Genomic DNA, 25,598 nt, shown 5'->3' with positions numbered 1-25,598 from the left:
AATGGAGAACTTCTCTTTTGGATCTTGAGAGCACAATAGCCCAACGAGACAGTCAGGTATCCAACATGTACCCCAACAAAGTAAGAAAACAGAAAAGCAAAAAGAAAAAATAAAAGAAGATTAATTATATACAGGACATCCTAAAAAAGGCATTTGCTTGTTAGCTCCAGATCATGAATAAAACCAAAAAGCATCCAGTATTACATTCCCTCATGGCAAGCTCCAACCTCTGTAGCAGAGAGTCTAACACTTTTCCTACTAATCTAGTCAAACACAAAAATATAACAGCTCAGCATCATATTAAGGAAGAGTAGCCTTTTCCTTTGAAAGAGCTTTAATTATCTTCTACACTTAAATAACAGAGCTGAATTTAAAATAAAAATTAAAATTAACAGATTTCAACTCCTTGTCCAATGGAAAGTAAAATGAACCAGAAAAAATAAACTGGGTGAATAGTATTAAATGAGTTTCAGGTTTTAGTACATGTTTTAAAACCAACTGAGCATATGACTGGACGAATAGAAAACCCCCAGATCTTAGGGCAAATAAACAAGGCTGAGAGATGGTGTCTTCCTGATACTCTGAAAATTAATTTTCTCACTAATTATTTGGGCAACTGGTCTAAGGAAATAGAAAACAACTGCAAAGACTGCTTAAGAAGAAGAGTAAGAAGAAACTCCACAAGTTGCTGTGAATTATTTTTTTCCTAGTCATGCTGAGCACTGAAAGGCTTCTCCATGAAGGAACATAACCCACTCTAAAGAGCTCTCTCTCCAGTCTGGCTTCCATATTAACAGAGATTAAAAGGCACATCTAATCCAGGATTAGACAACCCCTCATCAGGAATATCTGATCCCTGTCCAGATAAAACAGTGTATGGAGAGCCTTGCCCTGTGCTGAGTCTAATCCTGGCTGTGCAAGGTACCCAGACGTGTGGTATGACTGGCACAGGGGACCTGGCTTGGCCACCTCCAGCTCAGGCATTGCCAAGGTTTGTATTAAAACACCACTGAAATTTCTAAACAAAAACTCTTTTCTGTAGTGATTTCCAAAACTGCCTTTAATCATAGACTCATGGAATGGTTTGGTTGGGAAGGTTAAAGGTCATCCAGTGCCAGCTCTCTGCCGTGGGCAGGGACACCTTCCACTGTCCCAGGCTGCTCCAAGCGCCATCCAACCTGACCTGGGACACTTCCACGGATGGGGCAGCCACAGCTGCTCTGGGCAACCTGTGCCAGGGCCTCACCACTCCCACAGTGAAGAATTTCTTCCTAGAGATCAATTTTCCGTGAGAAACTTACACTTTCTTTTGTTTTCTAAACAGTAAACTTACAAGGTATTGCCAGAGATTAAAAGTACTACAAGATTAGAATGATTTAGAAACATTTTTCATTTAAAGGCAATATTTTAGGTTTTGGAGATTAAGATTGTGAGGGAACAACCAGAGAGTCTGTTATTTCACCCAACTATTGTTTTCAATTGGGCTGCAAGGCTGAAGTAACAAAGTATTTCCCTTTACAGCATGCCAACAGCAAAGCTATCAAGGGCAAGATGTTTCCTCCACTTGGATTCTGTCAGCAGATGCTGAAGTGCCGTGAGGCCTGCGGCAGCCCAGGCAGTGCTGCTGCCTAAGGAACATGACAGCTCCTCTCCTTCTCCTCCAGCTAAAAATAACAGTACAACACGTTGCTGCCTCCTCTGCCTGCAACTGCAAAGGTCAGCTCTGCAAGACAGAAGAAAAAAATCACTTGGCACAAAATGAGTATGTCGTGAACCTGTATTTGTCAATTTTGTTTCCCTTGAAAAATGATTGAAAGAAACACTTTGAGCATTTTATTTCCAGCCACGTTCACCACTGGGAGAGTAATATGGTGTACTGATGGCACAGCAAATGGAGAAGAAAACAAGAAAACAAACCTCTCGTTGTAAAGTACCACAAGATTAGCACTTCAACTAAGTAGCTTCCATAGGGAAACATAAATCACAGCTACATTTGGTATCCAGTAGTCATACTGGAGCAAACAGGAGGCAAAGCCAACCCTACTGATTTAAAAAGGGGTGAAACAGCTTTGGGTGATTCAATAGAAAATCAAGAGGGTAATCAGCAGACTTCAAGTACTGTATTTTTCAGAATTGCTTTGAAGTGAGGAGCATGTTCAAGGACACATGAGCTTTTCCAGGTATTCTGCTCTCCACTCCTAGGGTGTAGGAGTGAGGAGAAAAAAACAGGCTAAAAGATCCCCCAAAGCAAACAAACAACAACAAAAAAAACCCCCAACCCAAACCCACCAAAACCCCCAAATCCTTAGAGTATTTAGCCAGGCTTTGGTAATCAGCAGGATCAAGGTTTTTTTAAGGGCATTTTAAGGAAAGCCATAAAAACTTAGTTCTTAAGTCCTGCAGGTCTTACAATAGGGGTTGCTATATGCCAGAGCAAAGAAAACTTGATTGATTTTAAGATCTAGCAGGGAAATGTCTCTGGAGAATTAAATTCCTTGTAGGAAATTGCATCAATCGAGTCCTTTGCATCACTAAGCCATTGCTCCCTGATGACCTCCTGATGTCTATTAGACTACTTTGCAAACAAAATTCTAGCAGCTCCTAGTTAGGCCTGTTCCACCACCTGGTATCAGTCGTTCGCTCGTAGGAAATATGAGCAGTGAAAGCCAAGGAGTTCTCACTGTGGCCATGAACCAAATGCATCTTTAGGAATGATAAGCGAAGATTCTCCACCAAATTCCTGACATATCTGAGGTGGCTGAACAAATTATAGACCACCTCTGAAGTGGAGGCATATAGACAGCTCCCAGCTGAAATACTTCTGCACAAGGCCAGAAGAAGAACCATAGCATTCCTCTCTGTTCACCATCCAGAAGAATATCCCATTTTAGCTAAACAAGATGCACTATCTCCTGCTAAAATGGCTTTCTAAAATGAAAAGTCAAGTAATGGGAAACAGAAGGTATTTTGATTCCAGTTTCTTCTGCACAGCATTAATGGTTCCCATATGTTCCAAATCAGCTGGCAATTGTGATTTTTAGATGATTTATAAAAACACAGAGGCAAATAAATAGTTTTCAACAAAAAGTGTTCAATACACTGATGATTCTTACACATTCACCTGTTTTTGCCTCAATGATGAAGCAAACAGAGATTATGTACTATCTCCAGAGTAATCTGAATGGTCCAAATCCTGAGGAACAGCCCAGAGTTACTGGCCAGGTCTGTACTGAAGGTAGCCTGGGCAATTCCTGCTCTGGTCTGAGCTCTGGTGGGGCTGCAGAGGCATCCCCACATCTACCTGTGCCTACAGACCTATGCTGGTCTGTCCTCTGCCCCAGTGCCATGATTCCAAACGTCTGCTATCCAAAGGTCTCCAATGCTGAAGTGCCTGAAAACCTATCACAGTGCTTCGTTATTACTAACCTTGGAAAAGTCTTCCCTTATGACCTGCAAACCCACAAGTATGTGAAAGAGATTATTCCATTTCCCTTCACTGCAGCATTTTATTTGAAAAATACCACATCACTTCAGCCTTCCTTTGGCAAATCAGCACCTTCAGCTCTTATTCCTACCTGGAATTTCTTTCATGGTGCCAGCTGAGCATGAGCCCAGGGGTGCCCAGATGGGCAATGGCCCCTGGGCTGTCCCAGCCAGGGTGTGGCCACAGCCCCAGGGCAGGGCCCGTCCCCTGTGCTGGCACTGCTGAGGCACCTCCAGTGCTGGGGACAGCTCTGGGCTCCTCAGGACAAGAGAGACATTGAGGGGCTGGAGCGTGTCCAGGGCAGGGAACGGAGCTGGGAAGGGGCTGGAGCCCCAGGAGCGGCTGAGGGAGCTGGGAAAGGGGCTCAGGCTGGAGCAAAGGAGGCTCAGGGGGGCCCTTGTGGCTCTGCACAAGTCCCTGACAGGAGGGGGCAGCCGGGGGGGTCGGGCTCTGCTCGCAGGGAGCAGGGACAGGAGGAGAGGGAACGGCCTCAGGCTGGGCCAGGGGAGGCTCAGGGTCGATATTGGGGAAAATTCCTTCATGGAAAGGCTGTACAGCTGCCCAGGGCAGTGGTGGAGTTCCCATCCCTGGAGGGATTTAAAAGACATTTACTGGGGACTTGGGTTAGTGATGGTCTTGGCAGTGCTGGGGTAATGGCTGGACTCCATGGTCTTGAAAGTCTTTTTCAACTAAATGATTCTGAGATTCTAAACCCAGAGTAATCCAACTAAGATGTCACCAGTGTGAGTAGGCTTAGAGAACACCTCTGGGTTATTCTTTGCTTGCATACACACAGAATTGCAGCAGATACCTTTTTCTATTTGCACTGTCAACCACTCATTATTACATCCCCAGTACATTCTCCAATTAATTCTTCATCAAATTTTTAGCCTTTTCACCTCTTCCATGCTTCCTTTTGGCTGATGAGTACATTATGTGCAACAGAGTAAAAATAATAAGCATTTAAGTCTTTATATGTCGTATCTATTTTATACATTCTTGACAAGGCAAACTGGCAACTGTTCTGGTGCCCAAAACTCATTACAGATTTTACATGCTCTGTGTTTTGGTGTGATTTCTGTAGTATGAACCATTATCACACTGTCTCTTAGTATTTCTCTATGAAATACAAATCTGGACTGCAGTTTACAGTCGGAGAATCTTTCATCAATTGGGGGCAGAATTTGCTGGAGCAGGGGGATGTCAGAGTGACAAAGTGCATAACAGGCACCCCCTGCTCACGTGAATCTCTAGAGCTATCTGATGATCTGAATGGCAGAATCCCAGAATGGTTTGGGTTGGAAGGGACCTTTAAAGACCATCTAGTCCAATCCCAATGCACCTTCCACTATCCCAAGTTGCTCCAAGCCCTGTCCAACCTGGCCTTGGACACTGCCAGGGATCCAGGGGCAGCCACAGCTGCTCTGGGCACCCTGTGCCAGGGCCTCACCACTCTCACAGCCAGGAACTCCTTCCCAATATCCCATCTATCCCTGCCCTCTGGCAATGGGAAGCCACTGCCCCTTGTCCTGTCACTAAATGCCATTGTCAAAAATTACACTTCTGGTTCCACTGTAGCATGGGTGCAGATAATCCAAACCTACTCTGCTGTTTATGACCAGACAAAGTACCAAGAGAGGGAGTCAGGATGTAGCAGAGCCCCTGCAGACATGGGGAGCTTCAGAAAAGTAGTTTTTCATGACCACTCTTCCATTACCAAAAGTTGCAACATTTACCATTTCCATCTACAGTTTACACAATTTGGGCCACAAAATTCCATTGATCACAACAGCTTGAAACCCAAAATAGCTCTCCAACACACAGGAAGTTGGTGGCTCCGTCCTCTTCTGAATAACTAGCCTTGGTCACACGAAAAACCTGGCCAGCTCACTATTCTGTCTGAAAGCAGGCCGGGATGGATGTTAAAGTAAGAATGTAAGAGCAAGTCAAGAACAGGGAGATCTTCCCAAAGGTATATCCTCCCAGCTTCCAGCAACATACAGTTTAGAAATTTATTGAGCCAGACCTTTAGGGTTTTTTTCTCTGACTCCTTTTAGAGCACAGCTACATTTCAGACATCCACAGTGTCCCATACAGCTGTGAGGACGGAGCTCCCAGCTCCACCACTGCAGAGAAAATCCTGGTAAGTTCTTGGAGACAGAAACTCATTTTGTTTCTTCTCAGATCTTGCCCACATAGTTCCCAGACAAGCTCCCTGCAATGTGTGCAGTAAAACTAACATGATTTGCCACTGTTTCAAGGGACAGCAAGACCAGTTAGAACATTCTGGCTGCAGCACACAAGACAAAGACTGGTTCTGTATGGTGCTGCCAAAACTGTGTATGAAGTGCAGGACGTGACAGGGTAGACAAGGAGTCAGATGAATCTCATCTTTTATTCAGATCTACAAGCCTGACAGCTCTTACCACTTGCCAGATGGTGACAGGTACATTTAAAAAAAAAAATTAAAAAAATTCTTTTTTTGACATCCTTGCTTCTCTAACAAAGGAGCTATTTAAAAATTCAACATGCTCCCTTGGAAAGCTTTAAATAGTTTCTGAATGTAACTGGCATTATGCTGTAACCCAATATTAAATAGTTTTGGGGAGGAATTGTTTAAATTGTTGAGGAAAACCTACATTTAAGTGTTACAAAGGAAAGGACGTGCTGCTGTCTGTGGGAGGCACAGGGCTGCAAGCAGAAGGATCTGGCCACCACCAGCTATCCTGGATGTGGGCAAGTAACCAGGGAAGGTCCCTATCTCAGTCAGGAATGTAGACAACTGTTATCTTCAGTGCACCATATCCTCTTTACACAACCTGAAGACATATTGTTCTAATCATGCGGACAGTATCATGCTGCCTGTAGTCTGCAGCTGCTGAAAGTTTGGAGAGTTTTGAGCTTCAAGTCCTCCACTCCCCAAACTCTTGCATGACCAGAAACTGTGAAGTGAGAACAGAAGAGGAAGGAATAGGTACAGAGCAGAATTTCAGTTCCACATTTAAAATTACTTTCCTTTATGGGCAATCAGATATCTGTCAATCTTCTGTAATTAAAAGCAAATCAAAACAGAAATTCGGAAGATTATTAGACACATTAATGTGTTATTCACTGCATCCAGAGACTCAGCACCCTGCTCAGCCCTCCCTTCCAGTATTTTGCATCCAGTGATCATAGTGTGGCTTCAAGCATTGCTCAGCTCTGCAAATACTGACTATAAGACAGAGAAACATTTGTAATGCTTCAGATTTTTCTAGCAGAAGCTCAGGCTCTCCATATGAACATTAAAACTACAATCAGATGCAGAAATAAGTAACAACTGTTTCCCAAAGTCATACTCTGCGGAGAGTCACACTGGTAACAGCTTCTCATCCACAGCTATTTTCTTCTGTTTTCTTCTAAAATGTTTCCTTACACAACCAGAAGGTTGCTATGAAGAGAACACCTGGCAGGTGAAAACAACACACATCCAGATACAGCTAGGGAATAAGGCAGCTGAATGCCTGCTCCTTAGTTATTTAAAAGTAATTCCCTGTAATCATTAATAGGCTGGTGGTAGGAATAAGAGAAAAGAAAAAGGACTGTTTGATGATGCAAATTAGCTTTTGCTCCCCTGAAAGGCAGGTTTCTAACACGGAGCAGTCAAGAGAAGCTGACACTGTCCTCCCTTTGGAGGGTGAAAAAGGTGTCACAGCTCGGGAACCTCTTACCAGAGGCATCTCAAAATCCCTCTGATGGTCCTGAGTTAAAGATGTGGGAAAGGGATGTTAAAGAAATTAGAGGGTTGGAACTAAATGATCTTTGAGGTCCCTTCCAACCCAAAGCACTCTGTGTTTCTATGTTGCCCAGAAGTCATCACAGTGCAGGCCCAGAAAACAGAAAAGAAAAATTCAACATTTTAAAACAAACTGATAAGAGGTGATGAATATTTCCCACCTCTCAAGAGTAAAAAGAGATCACAAAATGACGTGTAACCATCCTTGAAGTCACGTATCACTCACCAGGTCTATATTTTGCATGATGTCCTGGAAGGAGGGGTGAGTGCGAAACTGCTCGAACAGATCCCGCTTGTAGAGCAGCGCATACACCAGGTTGGGGTTGTGATGGAGGGAGTTGGTCAGGCAGGAGTTGATGATCTCCAGCATCATTCGGATCACTTCCTCGATCACGTTCAGGTCTTGCGCCTTTAAGAAAGGAGTAAAAGGTCAGTGTGTCCTTTTCCACTGTAAAATATTGAGTAATAAAGGCAGTGTACAGGTAATTATTACTAATAAAGCTATTAGCTGGTTAATGTCTCGATGGTGAGCAAATCCATGTGTCTGGAAAGAAATTTGTTTTCTCCAGTAATCACCAAAATTTTAATTGAAATGCATCCTACTAGTACTCAGCCTCACAGTTTGATTCTCCCAACAGGAGCCATGACATAAAGCATTACCATATTGTAATCAGCCAAATTCACTAAAGGTTAAGTGAACACAGTCTTTTCAACCTTTCCTATTCTAAGTAAAAGCACTTCAGCATATAATCAATTTATTATGTTTTCTGTTGAGCCCCTATGCAGGAAGGAGGGATAGTGAATAGAGAGAAAAAATATGAGAGAAATAAAAAGCAGTGGGTGAAAGAGAAAAGCAAAGGCAGGAGAAGGAAAACTGACTGGATCAAACACCATTGCACCTTGAACATCTGCCACTGCTATCAGACTTTTTCTCTTTGACTATTTTTTTAAATTATTTTCTTGGCATTGAAGAACACTTGTAATAAATGAAAAAAGGAATCTCCTTTTACAGGGCACTAAGCCTTCACACTACGATAAACTTGTAGAGCTTTTCATTTTGTCAGCGCATTTGACAAATCACTCCTGATGATTCTGAAACTCAAACTTCCTAAGCTGAACAAGCTGGCATGCGAACTCCTGCCAGCTGTCTGGATTTCCCTCCTTGAGCTCCACATCAGGATATCTCCAATATGGTTATTCAGACTGGAAAGCTGTCTGTCCTACCTTGGAATAGGTAAAAAAGGGCAATTCTTCCTTGTTTGTATCATGAGGTTCTCTCCATCACATCAAAAACTAGACTGTGAGACTTTACAGGTCTGGCAAGAATGTGAACCACACCATACCAGCCTGAGTTTTTCTGCTGCCTATGAACAATGAAAATACCGACATTTCCTCTTGCTGACTGCCCACCAAGTTCATTTTCTGAGTTATCACAAGGCACTTAAATTCTTCATAACAAGGCAGTAGTTACAACAGTGTTTTGGTGGGCTGTCATTCAATCTGTGCACAGTTATTTTCTACTATTAAGTAGCACTGTAGGAATTGTCATGTGGCAGATGCATGCTCTCACTGAGGCAGAAGAGAACACAGGAACTTTCATTCTCCTGTTTAGACTCATAAAGAGCAAAATTCTTCGCTACCACTTTGCTTTTGCTGCTTTCAGTGCAAAGAAAGGCGCATTTCTTCCTAAAAGTGTAGATCACAGAATCCCAGAATGGTTTGGGTTGGAGGGAACCTTAAGGCTCATCCAGTGCCACTCCCTGCCATGGGCAGGGACACCTTCCTCTATCCCAGGCTGCTCCAAGCCCCGTCCAACCTGGCCTTGGACACTGCCAGGGATCCAGGGGCAGCCACAGCTGCTCTGGGCACCCTGGGCCAGGGCCTGCCCACCCTCCCAGACAGCAATTCCTTCCCAATATCCCATCCAGCCCTGCCCTCTGGCACTGGGAAGCCATTCCCGGTGTCCTGTCCCTCCAGCCCTTGTCCCAAGTCCCCCTCCTAGATGTGGCCCTGCAGAAGGCAGCACCATTCCCCTAACCTACTCCTCCATTTCTTTTGTGACACTGAGGACCATGGAGAAGTGAGATCCCATCCTTATTCCCACACTTCAGTCTGGTTATCCCCAACACTTATCTTCTACATGTACAAGGGAGATTTAAGTGGAAGTCTTTGGGAACTCTTGTTTGAAGAGGTATATCTGGTGCATGCATTCCAGTAAAACTCCTTCTTTAGCAATGATACCTGATGTGGAGGACACAGATTTTCTTCTGAATGTATCTCCTATTCTTTAATGACTTTGCCACCGAAATTAGCATTGTAGTAGCTAACAATGATAGCAGAAACCCTTACAAAGCTGATTACTGTCAATGGGATCACATTCTTCTATGACAGAAATAATCTTTACTTTCAAAACACAGGTGGTTCCTCTGCCTGTAGTTATCTAGTTATTGTGCTATGAAACAGCATCCCAGCTAGGTGTTGTGAAGGGTATGCAATGGAAAATATTAGACAAAAATAGAAATAACTACTTCAGCTGGGATCTGAAGAAAAAATCTGAAGAAAAATTAGACCTGTCTAACTCACCTGCGGAGTGGTGCTTGCCTATCAACTCAGATTTACTTCAGAATATGATGTATTATGGTGTATTTTGAAAAGCTCTGAGCACTGGAACAATTCTTTCCCCAATGCAACAGCATGAGCTGGTGACCAAGACACTATCCTAAAACACAGACTACATGACTTTCACAGAAATATTATGATTCAGATCAAGTGAGATCTATCCAGTTAGCAGAAAGGTAACAAACCACACAACTACTTTTCAAAAACTAAATATTTTTTAATAAAAGGTGTTCACCTTAAACCCCATGCATCAGCTAATTGAAACAGAAAGTATTGTTAACCATCTTCCAACAGGTTGGAGACACTGCTGTGCTCAGCTTCAAACAATGAAAAGGTTCAGAGGTTATTGCACAGTAATTAAATTTAACATTTTTGAGAGCTGATGGACAGAATCAACTGTCGGTATTTCAGCTACCACATTCCAGGTGAAGAATCTGGGACCTCCATGAAGAAAAGTAGGAGATATAGTGAAGATTTTTACTCACAACTGACTACACAGAAAAGAATTTTTAAGAAGAATGATCTCCATAAAAGACAGAGAAGTGGCACTGAATCCCTGTACTGCACATACATTATCAGGAAAACTGTCTGCTCCTATAATTAGAGATTGAATCATTTCTAAGGGTTTAAAAGTTTTCAAAACAAAGGAAAAAACAAGCACAAATCCAAGGACAGCATTTGGACAAGACAGTGGAGTAATGCTGATAAAATGCCATGTGGTTTTGTTGCTCTGTATAATCAGTATCAAGCTATGGCCCCTCTTAATCCAGACATGGCATCAAGACAGGTATAAATAAATTAACAAAAACATTTTGTTGTTGCAGTTTATCACCCTGTGTATTACTTTCAGAGCAGCTGAACACAGCTGAAACACTGAATGTGTGTGGCCAAGCAAGGACTAACCCATCATCCTCAGCAGCTTTGCAAGACCATTTTTTTTTACTGGATTAGCTGTTATATGAAAAGAAAAGTCAGATATTGATTTGTGAAATGCAGATACATTTCAATCTAATGAACAGTACATTTAAATGAGAGGAGTTAAAAGTTTCCTGTTGCTTACAATTGACAAATTCAGTGTGGCACTCACATACAAAATTATTACAGTATTCCTTTACAAAACACGGCTCAAATAATGCCTCTGCCAACACTGATGTGTACCAGTCCTCCCCCACCTATTTTTTTAGTTTATTGTCATGGAAATAATTACAACCATCATTAAAAAGAAAGGTGGAAGCTAAAAGCTTGGTACCAACTCTGTGAGACTGAAATCATGCCTGCAAAGGGGATTGGAATGTAGGCACAGCACTCATGTTACTGTGGGTAATTCTAGGTAGTCACCTCATGTTACTTCTCAGGAGAGAAATTAAATGTCGTGCTTTTTTGCAAAGATTCTAACTTTTAAGGCAAAACCAGAGATGTTTGGTCATGTTCTAGATGCACAAGGAATAAACAAGGCAGCAACAGCCAAAAGAGAGCCAGGTACATGTCTGGGTAGTCTTTTGTTAAAAGGTAAAAACAAGTAATCATGCCAGAGAAAAGAGAATGGAAATAAGCTAAGAGGATGCGGGGGAAAACACGATGAATGAGAACATTATCTGGGGAAAAACAATTTGAGTTTGATAAACACTATCAAGGAACACACAAAAGTTCAAAGCCAAGGCAAACGATGGGCAGAGCTGGATGTTCCTGGATCTGACCATCCTGGAATATTGTTGCTTTCCTTATTGCAATACAATTAATAATTAGCGTGGTATCCTCCTGGGCAAAGACTTTCACAGAATTCAATGCTTACATCCTGATGTGTAAAACCACTTGAAAAGTATATGGCTTTTAAATATCAAGAGAAGTCAAGCAGCCTAACCACAAACCCCCAGGCATTTGCTTACAGTTCAGTTCCTTACAGTGGATTTACCCATCAAAAAACAAATCACTGTCAGCAGAGGATGCAAAAACTCAGTGTCACCAAAAACCTGTTTAATTTATGGTCCCCATCTTCTGGTTCCCACAATGGAACATTCTGAGTGTTCATCCTTTTAATTCAATTTGACGTTGAATTTATTTTAATTATTGTGAAGATAAAAAAATGATTTTAAAAGTTCTATTATGAATGAATGCAAATCTCCAGCCTCTAAATGTTACCAGTTCTGAGCAGATAAAGGGAGGCATGTCCTTGTGTAATTCAGTTTAAGGTTGCATAACCATCCCTCGTGGTTTGTACTGTCTATTATAAACAGAGACAAAATTATTCAGCTTTCTGCTTTATTTCCTTCAAAGTTAGTTTACATGGAAAATAATAGCTAGTTGAAAAATCAGAATTTTGGTGACTTGTGATGCTATGAAATGGCATCAATAAGCAAAGGTGGACATGAGTCTCTCTTCCATGATGAAATTAGCCCCTTGACTAGCCCAGCCCATCTTTTGACCCTCAGGTCCTGGGTCCAGGCTGGAAGTCAAGCACTGTCCTTTTTCACAGTGGTACCCAGGGTATTGTACAGCACAGATGGTGACAGATTTCTTAATGATTTTTTGCATTTTTGATCATTAACCCAGGAAGATATGCTGCACACTCAGCTACAGCTGGGACAGGGTGCCCAGAGCAGCTGTGGCTGCCCCTGGATCCCTGGAAGTGTCCAAGGCCAGGCTGGATGGGCTTGGAGCCACCTGGAATAGTGGAAAATGTCCCTGCCCACAACAGAGGGTAGAACAAGATGAGCCTTAAGGTCCCTTCCAACCCAAACATTCAGAGATCCCATTCCATGATTCTAAGAAGCACCACTGAACAAACTTCAGTCTCATATCATGTCCACACGACAATTACATACTTCAGACTATGTATTACAGATATGATTATATATTTCTTTATTGCAAGCTGGAATTTACTTAAGTGTAATAATTTGGTTTTCCCCCCTTTTATCTGGGTGTACAGTAAACCTAAACGCAAAGTAATGAATAACTGTACGCCTAAAGAGGTCTACTTTCCAACTTTTTTACAAATTGGAGATCTAACAGAGCAACTTTTCCTTTGTGGCAAGATCCATATGAATGGTGTTATGCGTCGTATGACAATGGGTACAGACACCCAGGTCACTGATGTGTACTAAAAAAAGCTGCATTTCTCACTGTGCATTCACATCACAGCAATTTTCCAGCCAAATTATACTTTCAGCTAAATAACTGCTAATTATACAGTCAGCACAATAAGCAGGAAGAAGCTTGTCTGCCTAAAAAAAGCGAAACCTGAGCAGGGATTGGTAAGGGAGTATGCTACAACTGCACAATGTAAATAGGGTAAAAGAAAATAAAAGGAAAAGGCACACTGTGCTGAAGTCTTAATTCAAAGAAACCTGCAAAATAAAGTGGAAATGTCAAACATAATTGCAGAAGAAATACTTGATGGAAATGCAGGCTGAAAAAAAGAACATGTCCAACCACAATTCTGAACTTAACTGCTTATGACAATGAATGGCTTTTAGGGAGTGGGAACTTGCTGTCAGGAATAAAATGCTTTGACATTTGAGTTTTCAAAAGTGCAAGTTGCTTTGTGTCAAACCTTGGTGGCTTTAGCTCACTTTGACCGACACTGCTGGTCCCTCTCCAGTGGAGCCAGGAGCGCACACAGTGTGCAGAAGCTGTGAAGCAGCTACTTAAAACAGCTGGACATGCTGTAATAGTTTCCTTCCCACTAACTCCACAATTCACAGAAGGAAAACCATCTCCAACTCACCACTCTCCCTGTTAGTTGCGAGTTACCCCTTAAGGACATGTGCTCCCTTTGCCCCTCTTTGAAACTCAGAGAATCCCAGGATGGTTTGGGTGGGAAGGGACCTTCAAGCCCATCTTGTTCCACCCCCTGCCATGGGCAGGGACACTTTCTCCTATCCCAGGTTGCTCAGAGCTCTGTCCAGCCTGGCCTCGGACACTGCCAGGGATCCAGGGGCAGCCACAGCTGCTCTGGGCACCCTGGGCCAGGGCCTGCCCACCCTCCCAGACAGCAATTCCTTCCCAATATCCCATCCAGCCCTGCCCTCTGGCACTGGGAAGCCATTCCCTGGGTCCTGTCCCTCCATGCCTTGTCCCCAGTCCCTCTGCAGCTCTCCTGGAGCCCCTTTAGGAACTGGAATATCAGGGGGTGCTGCACCATGTCTGTGTTGCTGTGAGACCACCCATCATATTCAGAGCTGAGGCTGAAGGCCTCATTTGGATGTAAGAATAGAGAAAAGGTGAGGGTGGAGGTTGCATACGCAACCGTAATTATGGCTGTTCTCCTTTCTGAGCTCCTGTCCACGATGACTCACTATAGCTCTTCATCTGTAATATTTTCAGTGAGATTCAACAATTTGCGAACATAAATCATAAAAAATAATAGTCATAAACAACTATTTCCTTCATGACGCAGCTATGACTATAAAGGCAATTTTGTCAGCAATGGAAAAAAAAGGATACGTACCCTGCACAATTAACAAATATCAAAAGGACTAAGAACGCCAAATTAACCCCAAACGGACAAGTTCTGCCATTTTTTTTGCCAGAGAGAAACCAGCAAGAAAAATTTGGTGAACTGTTCCAGATCCATAAGCTGCAGCCACAAAAAGTATAGCTGAACAGACAATTTCAGTCCATTTTACATCACTTTTTTTTTTTTGATCTGGCTTTGTACATGCTAAAGAATACTTCAAAAAATTATGGTTTTAGACATTCAGTAGTTACTTCTTCTGTCGGTAACACAGCTATTCCAGATTTCAGGGTGGTACTCCTCAATCTTTTGAGAGGAATAGACAATAGATGCTCCAGTGAATTTCACCTTGATAACATAATTTATCAGCATCGACAATTATAATGATGTAAATTTCCCTTTTGTCTTTATAGAGGAATATCTATAGTTAAATATTTCAAATAATTTACTTTATTTTTAGCTAGTTTAAGAGAAGCATATGTATCTTGTTTGTATTAGCTTTGGGGAGATTCCAAGAGAGCTGTCTGAATTTCCTGCACTTTCAGCAGAAAATAAAACCTTCAACAAAATAAACTCGCTCTGCCAAAGGAGTGGAAGAACGGAGGGGAATGAAGGAAGCTCACAAGAAAGCTGTTCTTACCCTCAGTGAGCAAAGCAACTTCAAAGCCAAGCCTTTGGTAACCAGAATCTTATCTTCATCTCTTTTACTGGCAATACTCTTTGGCTGTTCTATGTCAAACTCGGACAACTTTTGGTAAAGTAGGTATTACATGAAAAAATGCAGGGCCTATAGTGAGTATAACCTCAAGAATTAACCCTGGCATCTCTGGTCACTGCTTAGAAATGAAAGCAGAGCTGTCACACCAGAGCAAAGTCTGTTGCCAGACACTTTGCTAAATAAACTGTCCCTCCTGACACTCTTCCTCTGCCTTCCCAAATAACTGGCAAGCTGAGAGTGCAGGTCTTCAGCCATGCCGAGACAGCCCATGCAGGAACACATTTCCCACGAGGAACACGGCGTTTGCAGCCTGTATCCCGATGCCAACAGCCACCACAGCCCACGACAGTGCTACGCTGGAGGAAATGCTGTGGTGTGTGCCACGTCCCAGGAGCAGTCTGCTCCAAGGGAAAACACACCACAGGACACCTGCCAAGGCAGCAAGCCCAACCACTTTGATGCTCCAAAACCCTGTTTGCCTGACTTGCACTGGCCCAGGAAATACCAAGCCACACAAATATATCCCAGAGAAGGTGCAGATGCTTCACTGGTACTTCTTACATGACTTCACCACACCATGTTTATTATCCAGCTGACCTACAGCTAATCCACAGCTCATCTCCTGGTCACTCCTTCACCTTCATCTCTTCTTCCATCCATGCTCTTCCTGTCTTTGAAATTCCAATCCTAAACCACTTCGCTTTGAAATACTTTAACTTATCCTCCACCTCCCTCAAAGTCAGGCTCCAGCATCAATCAAAAATTATTATAAAATGGCCCAGATTCCCTCAGTGCTTTACTGATTCTTGGTGATGTTTCACTCTCATAGCCCTGCATCTATTTTACCTGTTTACTGAGGATTTTACAATTCCCAGAATCCCAGAATCCCCAAATGGTTTGGTTTGGAAGGCCCATTGGCAGGGATGCCTTCCACTAGACCAGGCTGGTCCAAGCCTCCCCATGAATCAAATCAAATAAACTGATTTTCACCCCAACTAGCTTAAAAAAAGTAAATTACTCTGGAAGACATCTACTCAAGCTTCAGAGGTCAAGCTTCAGAGGCCAGTCTAAGCCCACCAAGAAGCTCCAGCATAAGAGGATCCACCACAAAGCCCAAAATACCTGACAGTCACCAGCTGGGAACTCAAGCACTCCCCAGACAGTATTTCTAAACCACATGCAACAGTGACAACAAAATGCAAACAGTATTTAGTAAAACTGAACCCAGTCATCGTCTAAGATTCCACAAAACCTGGGAAGCAACTGCTACTAGGAAGATGACAACATTCCTACTAAGAAAATTGAAACTGTGAATCTGTATTTTGTCATACTATGCTTGAAATACTAATGAGGTTTTCTTGCTGTTGAAAGGAAATGAAGATTTCTCCATTTATCCTTGAAACTAAGCAGTACTCCCTAGAGGTATGGGAAGATTTTGTTTGGTTTGACTGGTAGAACAGGAAAGGACAAGTCCCATATGCAACCCCAACTCCACCATACAAAGGTAAATAGATCACCATGATACAGGCTTTAATTAACAGAACCAATCTACCTTGAGGAGAGCCCAAGGACTTTAAAGACATTCCTCAAGTGAAAAATTTATGATTCCAGCCCTACACATTCAGCTTAGCTGCAAAATGTCACCAGCAAAACTCTTTGGAGAAGTTATACAGCAATTGGTGCTGCAGGAACTGAAACCTTGATACTTACCATGAACGATAACCATCACAGGATGGTTTGGGTTGGAAAGGACCTCAGAGACCACCTCGTTCCACTCCCTCTGCCACGGCAGGGGCATCTTCCACTGTCCCAGGCTGCTCCAAGCCCTGTCCAGCCTGGCCTCGGACACTGCCAGGGATCCAGGGGCAGCCACAGCTGCTCTGGGCACCCTGGGCCAGGGCCTGCCCACCCTCACAGACAGCAATTCCTTCCCAATATCCCATCCAGCCCTGCCCTCTGGCACTGGGAAGCCATTCCCCCTTGTCCTGTCACTCAACTCTCTTGTCCCTCTCCACTTCCTCACAGGCTCCCATCAGGAGCATGGCAGGTCTTACATAAAACAAAGTTTCCAATTTATGCATTAAACCTAACAGTAATACTAACATAAATAGTACCTAATGAAATCTGTAGACCTTAAAGTATATCTTAAAGATGATTTCTGATGACCTTCTTTGAAGCAAGTGGTTCTCCAAAATGAACAAATTTAACAATTTTGTAGGAAGTTACACTCACTACATAGGCATTCATTTTTGTGTTTCAGTTCCTAGTTAAGTCCAGATTTAAGCACCCTTACCGTATCCTTAATGCTTCTTTGGAATGGGGTCTTATTCTTTTTATCCTGTGTGATGTTAATTGAAGTACAGAAACCCTTATTTTTATCATGAAGAAGAATAAGATGGCAGAACATTACATCTTAAAAATGGCCAGAAAAAAACACCAATTAGCAGTTTAAACCAAACAGTTTTCTTCACATTTTTACTTCATGCCTCCCAAACTTTACTACATACAATATGCCAGAGTTACAGGAATGCAACTTATCTACCAGTTCTCTATCACCCCAGAACCATCTCTGACTGTATTATCAAATATTTTCTTCATCCTTGACATTACGCTTTGCATTAACAACCGTGACACTCTCTGAAAAGCATATATACATCTATTAGTGTATTTCCTATGAACCACCTGCTATCATTCAAGTAAACCCCTCAGTGTTATAGATTACTCCAGTCCTGGGATCAGCTCTGGGCCTCTCAGGACAACAAGGACACGGAGGGGCTGGAGCGTGTCCAGGGAAGGGAACGGAGCTGGGAAGGGTCTGGAGCCCCAGGAGCGGCTGAGGGAGCTGGGAAAGGGGCTCAGGCTGGAGCAAAGGAGGCTCAGGGGGGACCTTGTGGCTCTGCACAAGTCCCTGACAGGAGGGGGCAGCCGGGGGGGTCGGGCTCTGCTCGCAGGGAACAGGGACAGGAGGAGAGGGAACGGCCTCAGGCTGGGCCAGGGGAGGCTCAGGTCGAGTATTTGGGAAACCTTCTTTTGTAAAAGAGCTGTCCAGCCCTGGTATAGGCTGCCCAGAGTGGATTCCCTATCCCTGGAGGGATTTAAAAGCTGTGTGGATGTGTCACTTGGGGACATGGGTTGGTGGTAGTTGGCAGTTCTGGGAGAATGGCTGGACTTTATGACTTTTCCAACCCAAACTCAAGAGGGCTTTTTGAAAGCAAATGATCCTACAATTCTATGATTTTGCAGACCAATCTTCAGTGTGTAAGCAATTTTAATTGAGAAGATATCAAAACAAACTGAATACATACTGATCCCTGACTAAAGCTGTCAACTTCACAGAAGCTAAATTCATAAGTTCTCCTCTGATTCCTCACTGATCAGACCCCGTGTCTGCTGTGACACGGCAAAACCATCAATGCATTGGAACTGTTGTCTCCCTCTGGAAGTACCACTCTGAATAATTTTGACCCTATCTAAGAGAAAAAACTTCACACACGAGACTATGTAATCCAAGTCCTCAATACAAACAAAGACTGCATGGAGTTTCCATAATTTCTGTACTATCCAAGCAGAAGATTTTCCAGTCCTGATGATACACAGGATGCCAGTGGGGAAAGTGAGTACTTCTCTCTACCCAGCAGCCAAAAGATTCTGTACTCCTGCCCTTGGGGGGAAAATTGCTATTGAAATTTCTGTGGGAGCCATAAGAAACTCAGAAGGGGTTCGCAGAGCAGACATATCCATCATTACAATTCAGGGAATGCCAAGGAGGCAAGGGAATGGTGTTACTGCTGAGGACACATCCTGCCCCTGCTTCCACAGTGCAAGGCTCCTGCTCTGCTGAAACACCAAAAATTACTGCAAAGGGAAACTGAGATGGGTAACACAATAATAGAAAATTACCACAAAACACAAAAAACCCCCTCTTGACTGCCTCATGACAATATTAGGCATGTTTAAAAACAGTAATTACAAAAAAGGTTGATTTAACCTGTTGCTGTTCATATAGAAGGTGACAGTGTGCCCACAGGAAAGTTTTTATGATGGTTCCGTATTAAAAAGCAGCAGTGTATGATAAAAAATGTCAGGTCCCAGACAGCAGACACCTGACAAGGGGTTATGGCATGAGATTCCCAAACTTCTGTGAGCACAAATACACTGCTTTACAGCCATCATCTTATACCAGAGCTGAAGATAAACCACGAAAAATGCTTTTATTTCTTATGATACATTAAAAGATAGCATCATGGTTAAAGAAGTAATTCTTTATGACACCACTCAGCACACATACTGTATTCATTCTTTCAGTGGTGTTAAATATTTTGAAAATTAAAGGGAATAGATTAACAAAGATGGGTGAAGCCTATCAGAAAAATCACATCATTGAGCTTTGAAGTGGTTTGCAGTATAAAGGAGGTAAGTTCTTTTAAAATATTAGAAAATATAAGAAAGTGGTTTTGTTTTCCTCTTACCTTACCAACTCTTCAAAACTAGTCACTGCCAGTAAAAGTATCATTTATTCTATTAACCTGGGCCCGAAAAACCTCCATGAACGAATTTCAAGAACTGCTCTCTTGAGCTGAGTAAAATATTAATTGTAAGGAGATGAGAAACAGCCTTCTGAGTGCTGATAGCAAACAAACCAAACAAATTGGGTAGCTTTTAGATTAAATCTCTTTTCACTACATTCCATCCTATTTTTCAAGGACATTTGGACACAAAGGCACTGCATCATTTCTGACAAACACAGAAGTTGCTGACCACTGCTCTGCTGAATGTCCTGGAAGCACAGAGCAGCTGCAGCCTGAATGCCAAAAAACGAACCTTTAACTGAGACGTGGAAAACCCAAAACTCACAGAAAATAATTGTAGAAGTCTACGTACACAGGCACTTGTTCCAAAATGAACTACGAGCAACAGATGGTATTTTCTCAAATGTTGAAGCAAAATGCTCTTGATAGAAATATGTAAAAACTGCATTTTGCAACTAAATAAAATTTCCTGAAATATTTATGAAGTCTTGTCTACTTTGGGACCAAAGTTAGTTTTGTGTAGTCTGGTTCATAAAGCACAGCAGTGACAGACAGGCACAAGATGAGAGAGATTACTGCTGAAAGACAGCAAAGTACCTGGGTAGGTTGTACATCCACCCCAGGGTCCCTCAACCTTTCCTCACCAAAATCCTGTTTGTCATTATGACTGGTTACCTATAATTTACACTAAGTTTTCTAACAAATTCTAATTAACAGTCTACCACATGGTAAGATGGCTAATTTATTGCAGAAAAATAATTTTATGTATCAGAAAAATTCCACGAAGCTTTTTCCCATGGGAATGTAACACGACTCTTCCTATTGACTCAATTTATCAAAATCTAGAAGATTAGTGTTGGAATGGGAAAACTTGTCATTATTTGTTCAGATAACTTTTTTTTGGCTGCATTGAGTAAGCATCTGATTTCTCTGCAAGTGCCACAAATTATCTGCTGGTGAGTAGATAAAAGACCTGCCTTTGGGAACTGCAACATCCATTCTCTCCTCAGTTTATCTGGGGAGAACAGATATACTTCAGATAATGAGTCCTATTGCAGTGAACAAAACAAATTGAACCTGCAATGTTACAATTCATCTTATTTTCTCTAGAACAGGATGGCTGGTTTTTGTTATTAGCCAACATTATCTTTGAGGTCAAGGGTTTGGGTTAGCACACACACAAATGCTGGAGTGGAACAGGCTCTGTACACACCGTACCAGCTTGACAGCAACAAAAAAATGCATCAGAACACAGCGTCTTTGGAGAATATGTCATGTATTCAGTAGCGGGCCACGGCTCACCCAGCTTGGGCTCCAGCCTGAATATGAACAAGAGCAGCTCTGGAAGAGCTCCACCATATTCCAGTAACATATCTGAAGGGCAATTAAAAAAAAAAAAGGTATCTTACGTGTCTCAACTTTGTTTCAGAGACGTGAAGGCAATCAGACATCTCCCAAAAGCGCTGGGGATAACAAATACAGGAGGATTAAACAATGGCAATGTATTAGAGGCTTGTCTTCCCAGAGCCTTCTCTTCCCCAGGCTGAACACCCCCAGCTCTCTGCGTCTAATTCAGAGCTTGTTAAGAAGTGCTACTTTTTGTCCAAATTCTGGGTTATTGTTTCTATAATTAACCAATTCTGTGGAAGACTTCCTATTTATAAAAGCTGATCTAGCATATGAAATGTGCAATGTATTCCCCCAATTCACTTAGTTCCTAATCAACAAAGAAATAAGAAAATTAAGAGAAAGAGCTGATTACATGAAAGGGAATCAAAAGTTTATCTTTTCAATTACACCTGTGAAAAACATTAGGGTGTCTAAACAATTTAATAAAAATGAGTAACAGACTCTTACAAATTTCTATTTCTTCTAAATACATTCTTTACATTTTCGGAGAGGTTTTTCAGAAAGATATTTCACAGAGAACAAGAATCCACTCTTGTCAATAGGGATAAACAAAATGTAAATTCTCCCTTCCACATTTCTTTAATGTTGTTTTCAGGCCAGGTGATGAGGAAATCAGTTTTCAGTAAGTGGCTTATTTTGCTCCTTGTGATACTTCATAGGAGCAGCAGAGAGGAGCCAATCCTTTTTCAAAACCCACTTTTGGTTTTGAATTTCTGTCTATATTAATAATTTTTCATCTCCAAACCTTTTTCTTATTCACTTCATACCAAGACTGTCGTTTAATATGGTTGACTCATTCCCTTTAAAATACTCTCCTTTCCTTCTTCCCATCATTCAGTCTCCTGGCCACCCACACTGCCAATCAGCAACAGTTGCGTAACATTATAGGTAATATTAACAACAGCCATCAGTGGGAGAATTGCCCTCAGCAAGACACTGAAATGCTGCTCAGGGGGACAAGACCTCTCCAAGAAGATAAACTGTGAACTGATGAGATTAACTTGCTTCAGTAACATGGATACAACCTGGAATAAATGTGGCTCTGTAGAGACAGAAAACGGTCCCGTTTCAACATTTTATAGAATTACAGAATTGTTTAGGTTGGAAAAGCCCTCCAAGATGGAGTCCAACCATTCCCCCATCACTGCCAAGACCACCACTGACCCATGTCCCCAGGTGCCACAGCTTTTAAATCCCTCCAGGGATGGGGATGCCACCACTGCCCTGGGCAGCTGGGACAGGGCTGGACAACCCTTTGCATGAAGAATTTTTCCCCAGTATCCAACCTGACCCTCCCCTGGCCCAGCCTGAGGCCGTTCCCTCTCCTCCTGTCCCTGTTCCCTGCGAGCAGAGCCCGACCCCCCCGGCTGCCCCCTCCTGTCAGGGACTTGTGCAGAGCCACAAGGTCCCCCCTGAGCCTCCTTTGCTCCAGCCTGAGCCCCTTTCCCAGCTCCCTCAGCCGCTCCTGGGGCTCCAGCCCCTTCCCAGCTCCGTTCCCTTCCCTGGACACGCTCCAGCCCCTCCGTGTCCTTGTTGTCTTGAGAGGTGACCAGAACTGGACACAGTATTTGAAGTGTGGATGTTTCAGTTCAGACAGATTTGAGCAGCATCTCGACAGGTGAGCAACTTCTTCCATTATTTTATCCAATGTGAAGCACACCATCTTCTTCTTATATCACGTTTCTCAAAATCAAGAATCTTGGTCTACCCTGAGTTCTATTATTTTCTTTGTCTTTCCAGTGTCAAATCAGATATCTGCAATGAAGGAATCTAAAGATCTTTGTTAGTTTACTTTTTTAATAATGTCTTAGCATCCTTTGATAGAAATAGATGGGGTTTTTTTAAACAACAACAAAAAACGTACAAAAATTTCACTGGTTAGTCTGTAAATAGCCCTGAAAACATGACGAGGAGAAATTGGAAATGGAAGGTACAACTTGTTCCGCCAGTATCTCATAGAGAAAAAGCAGCACACAAAAATTCCAATTCCAGTTAGGTATTTAGTACCAAACAGCCTAAAAGGTTTGGTACATACTTTCTTCCTCATCCATTTCCTCTACTTTATATGGCTGCACATTTAAAAAAACAATTACTGGGATGTTTATAACATATGGTCACATACTTATGGTTTTTAAGCACCACATTTTTCAATCAAAACCTTGCGTTAGGAACACCAGAAAATTGTTTTAATGCATTGTTGAAATAGATTGCTGTTATAAAAATAAATCCTACTCTTTGGAGAGCTACTGCATTAGGTTGTTCTGTTTGTCTGCGGACGTCTGACCAAGATGAACCATCCAGGTGAATAATTGGTTTCTGAGAAACCCTGAACAACTCACTCATGTGAAAGAGGCAGCAGGAAAAGCATCTAATGACCAAATCAGCAAAGAAGGGTGCTTTGGGGATCAGTACTTTTCCTTTTTTCACCCAAACACTTCAATACTTGTCATTAGTCTGAATAAAACAAATGTTGGTTTGCGTGGCAGTAATAAACAGTTTTATAGAGAGGCTCATGAAGGTTTTATCTTAATAATGTATCACATTTTCTATCTACAGCTACACCTCAGACCCTTCTAAAATCCCAGCATTCCCAGGTTTCAGTTCTCTCAAATGCAACCCAATTACCTGTGCAGGAGAAAAGTCAGCATACAAAATTCTCCTGTTTAATTTATGGAGGTGTGAAGGAACCCCAGGGTCTCATCCATTTCTAAGACAAGATCTTACGACTTTTTCAGCTTAATCATCTTTTCTTTTAAGACCACTCATTTAAGCAGTCTTATCAAAAAACATGTGGTTTGAGTGCAAAATCTTAACAAATGCCATAACTTGTATCCTTTACTACAAAATTATGACAAAAAAAGCTATATAACTGTTAAAGAAGAATAAGTAAAAAATTATGATGTTAATGTCTGGTTGATTTCAAATGCATCTAACGAGCAAAACAAGGGGTTTTGAAATTACTTTAGCAGGTGTTTGCACAGCTAATGTCAGAAGTTCTTCTACTTACCTGTTCTCCTGCCTCAAAAATCTGAAGAATGGAAGATTTTCAATCAGATGATCATAAGATGCTATTGCCACAGTAAATGTTCTTTAATAAAAAGGAATTTTCACCCTTATTTTCCAAAATAATGAGAATTTCTAAGCGAAGTAAGGCTTAACACCATCTATGACACACAAATACCAGACACCAACGACACTTTTGTGGAACTCCTGAGTGATGAAAGACCATCACCTTTTTGAAGAACATCATCTTGATGTTCTTCAATGTACTTGTCTAAAAATTTTTCAACCACAAGCAATGTACTCATGAAAACACAATAATGAAAAAAACAGCTGCAAATAACTATTAGTACTTCATAGTGATATACAGAAGTTCAAACAGACTGAACTTCACCATCTTTTTCACAGGAGTTCAGGATAGTTCTTCTGCTTAAAGATAATTTATGCAGCATTTTCTCATGAAAGTTTCAATTCATTTAAAGGAAAGAACTGATTAAGAATTCAGACAGAACTGCAGAATTCAGCTATTACTCAATAGAAAAGCTCCCTTTAGATTTGGGTTAGGTTGGTTATTTCAGTCTATTCTGAAATAGCTATTTTTTGGTGATATAAAAATAGGGGGATTAGGTAGGAGTAATATTCCATAAAATATAATTCATCTGGAGGAGGCTATGACTAATATTTAGAAAAAGTATTTATAGGCCCTCTGCTCAATAGTGGAGACAGGCAAACCCAAGAATAACCTGATATTGAAAATGTTACTTCATCAGCCATCAAGTCAGAGTAATCAAAAAGAAGGTATTATAGTGCAAAACAAGGTGACTCTCCTATTAAGTGCAACTTAATCTGCTAGAATCCACATACTACACAAAACCCACCGCGCAGTATATTGCTTTCCATACACTTTCAGTAAACAACACCCTAATAAAAAATCCCTTCTGTAATCACATTTTAAGTTTACTACTCTAGACAACATGAGAATCTAAAAATTCATGCACAAAACTGAAGTTTATTAGACCATTAACAACGCAGGGCTAAGGTATTAAAAAAAAAATCTTACTGGGTTTCTTGATGACATTTGGAAATGGAAGAAAATAGAGACAAACCACTGAAGAGACCCACGCAGTGCTTTGGGTGGTTTCTGAGTTTTAAAAAAGATTATGACAAAAAAAAACCCCAACAAAACAAAACTACCTTGGCTTTTTTCCTCACCCTAGTATTTGACAAATATGGACATATCTCAGTTAGGAGACTTGATTTAATTTGGTAAAAGTTTCCCATTCTGCCAACAGTGTATCCAGCTCTACACATTTTGTGTGTTCTTAGCAGTTACCACTGAGCAGTACTTTACAGACTACCAACTGAACAACGTTAATTGCATCACACTAACTCTATTATGCCCAACCACTTTATTTGGAAGTGGGTTTAATTTCATTTCTGCATCATTACTGGAGTCAACAGATGATCGCAGGGAAGACTTCCCATTTCTTTGTGATAACACTTTTTATAGGAAAACACTTCCATGTGATGGCAGAGCTCTGCACTAAACTGTTCTTTAGATAACTAAAAAAATCAGATAGAGTTGCAGGATACCTAATTTAATATTAGAT

General features: G+C 41.7%; 1 protein-coding gene across 10 annotated transcripts in view; it reads right to left on the bottom strand.

Annotated features, from left to right (window-relative positions):
- Window positions 1-25,598, bottom strand: part of DYM (dymeclin) — a 211,246-nt gene that overhangs the window by 35,518 nt on the left and 150,130 nt on the right. For 5 of the 10 annotated variants that reach the window (XM_048291038.1, XM_048291044.1, XM_048291039.1 and 2 more), the window contains 2 exons: window positions 20,988-21,041; window positions 7,486-7,668 (listed from right to left, as the gene is read on the bottom strand). In XM_048291038.1, the coding sequence (XP_048146995.1) occupies window positions 7,486-7,668; window positions 20,988-21,041 (237 nt within the window). Of the gene's footprint in view, window positions 1-7,485; window positions 7,669-20,987; window positions 21,042-22,442; window positions 22,759-25,598 lie in introns of those variants that run through there. The other 5 variants (XM_048291041.1, XM_048291045.1, XM_048291043.1 and 2 more) reach the window with 2 other exon arrangements.

This window comes from Corvus hawaiiensis, chromosome Z (genome assembly GCF_020740725.1).
Source record: "Corvus hawaiiensis isolate bCorHaw1 chromosome Z, bCorHaw1.pri.cur, whole genome shotgun sequence".
Lineage (NCBI taxonomy): Eukaryota > Metazoa > Chordata > Aves > Passeriformes > Corvidae > Corvus > Corvus hawaiiensis.
This window is presented reverse-complemented; position numbering and strand designations above follow the sequence as displayed.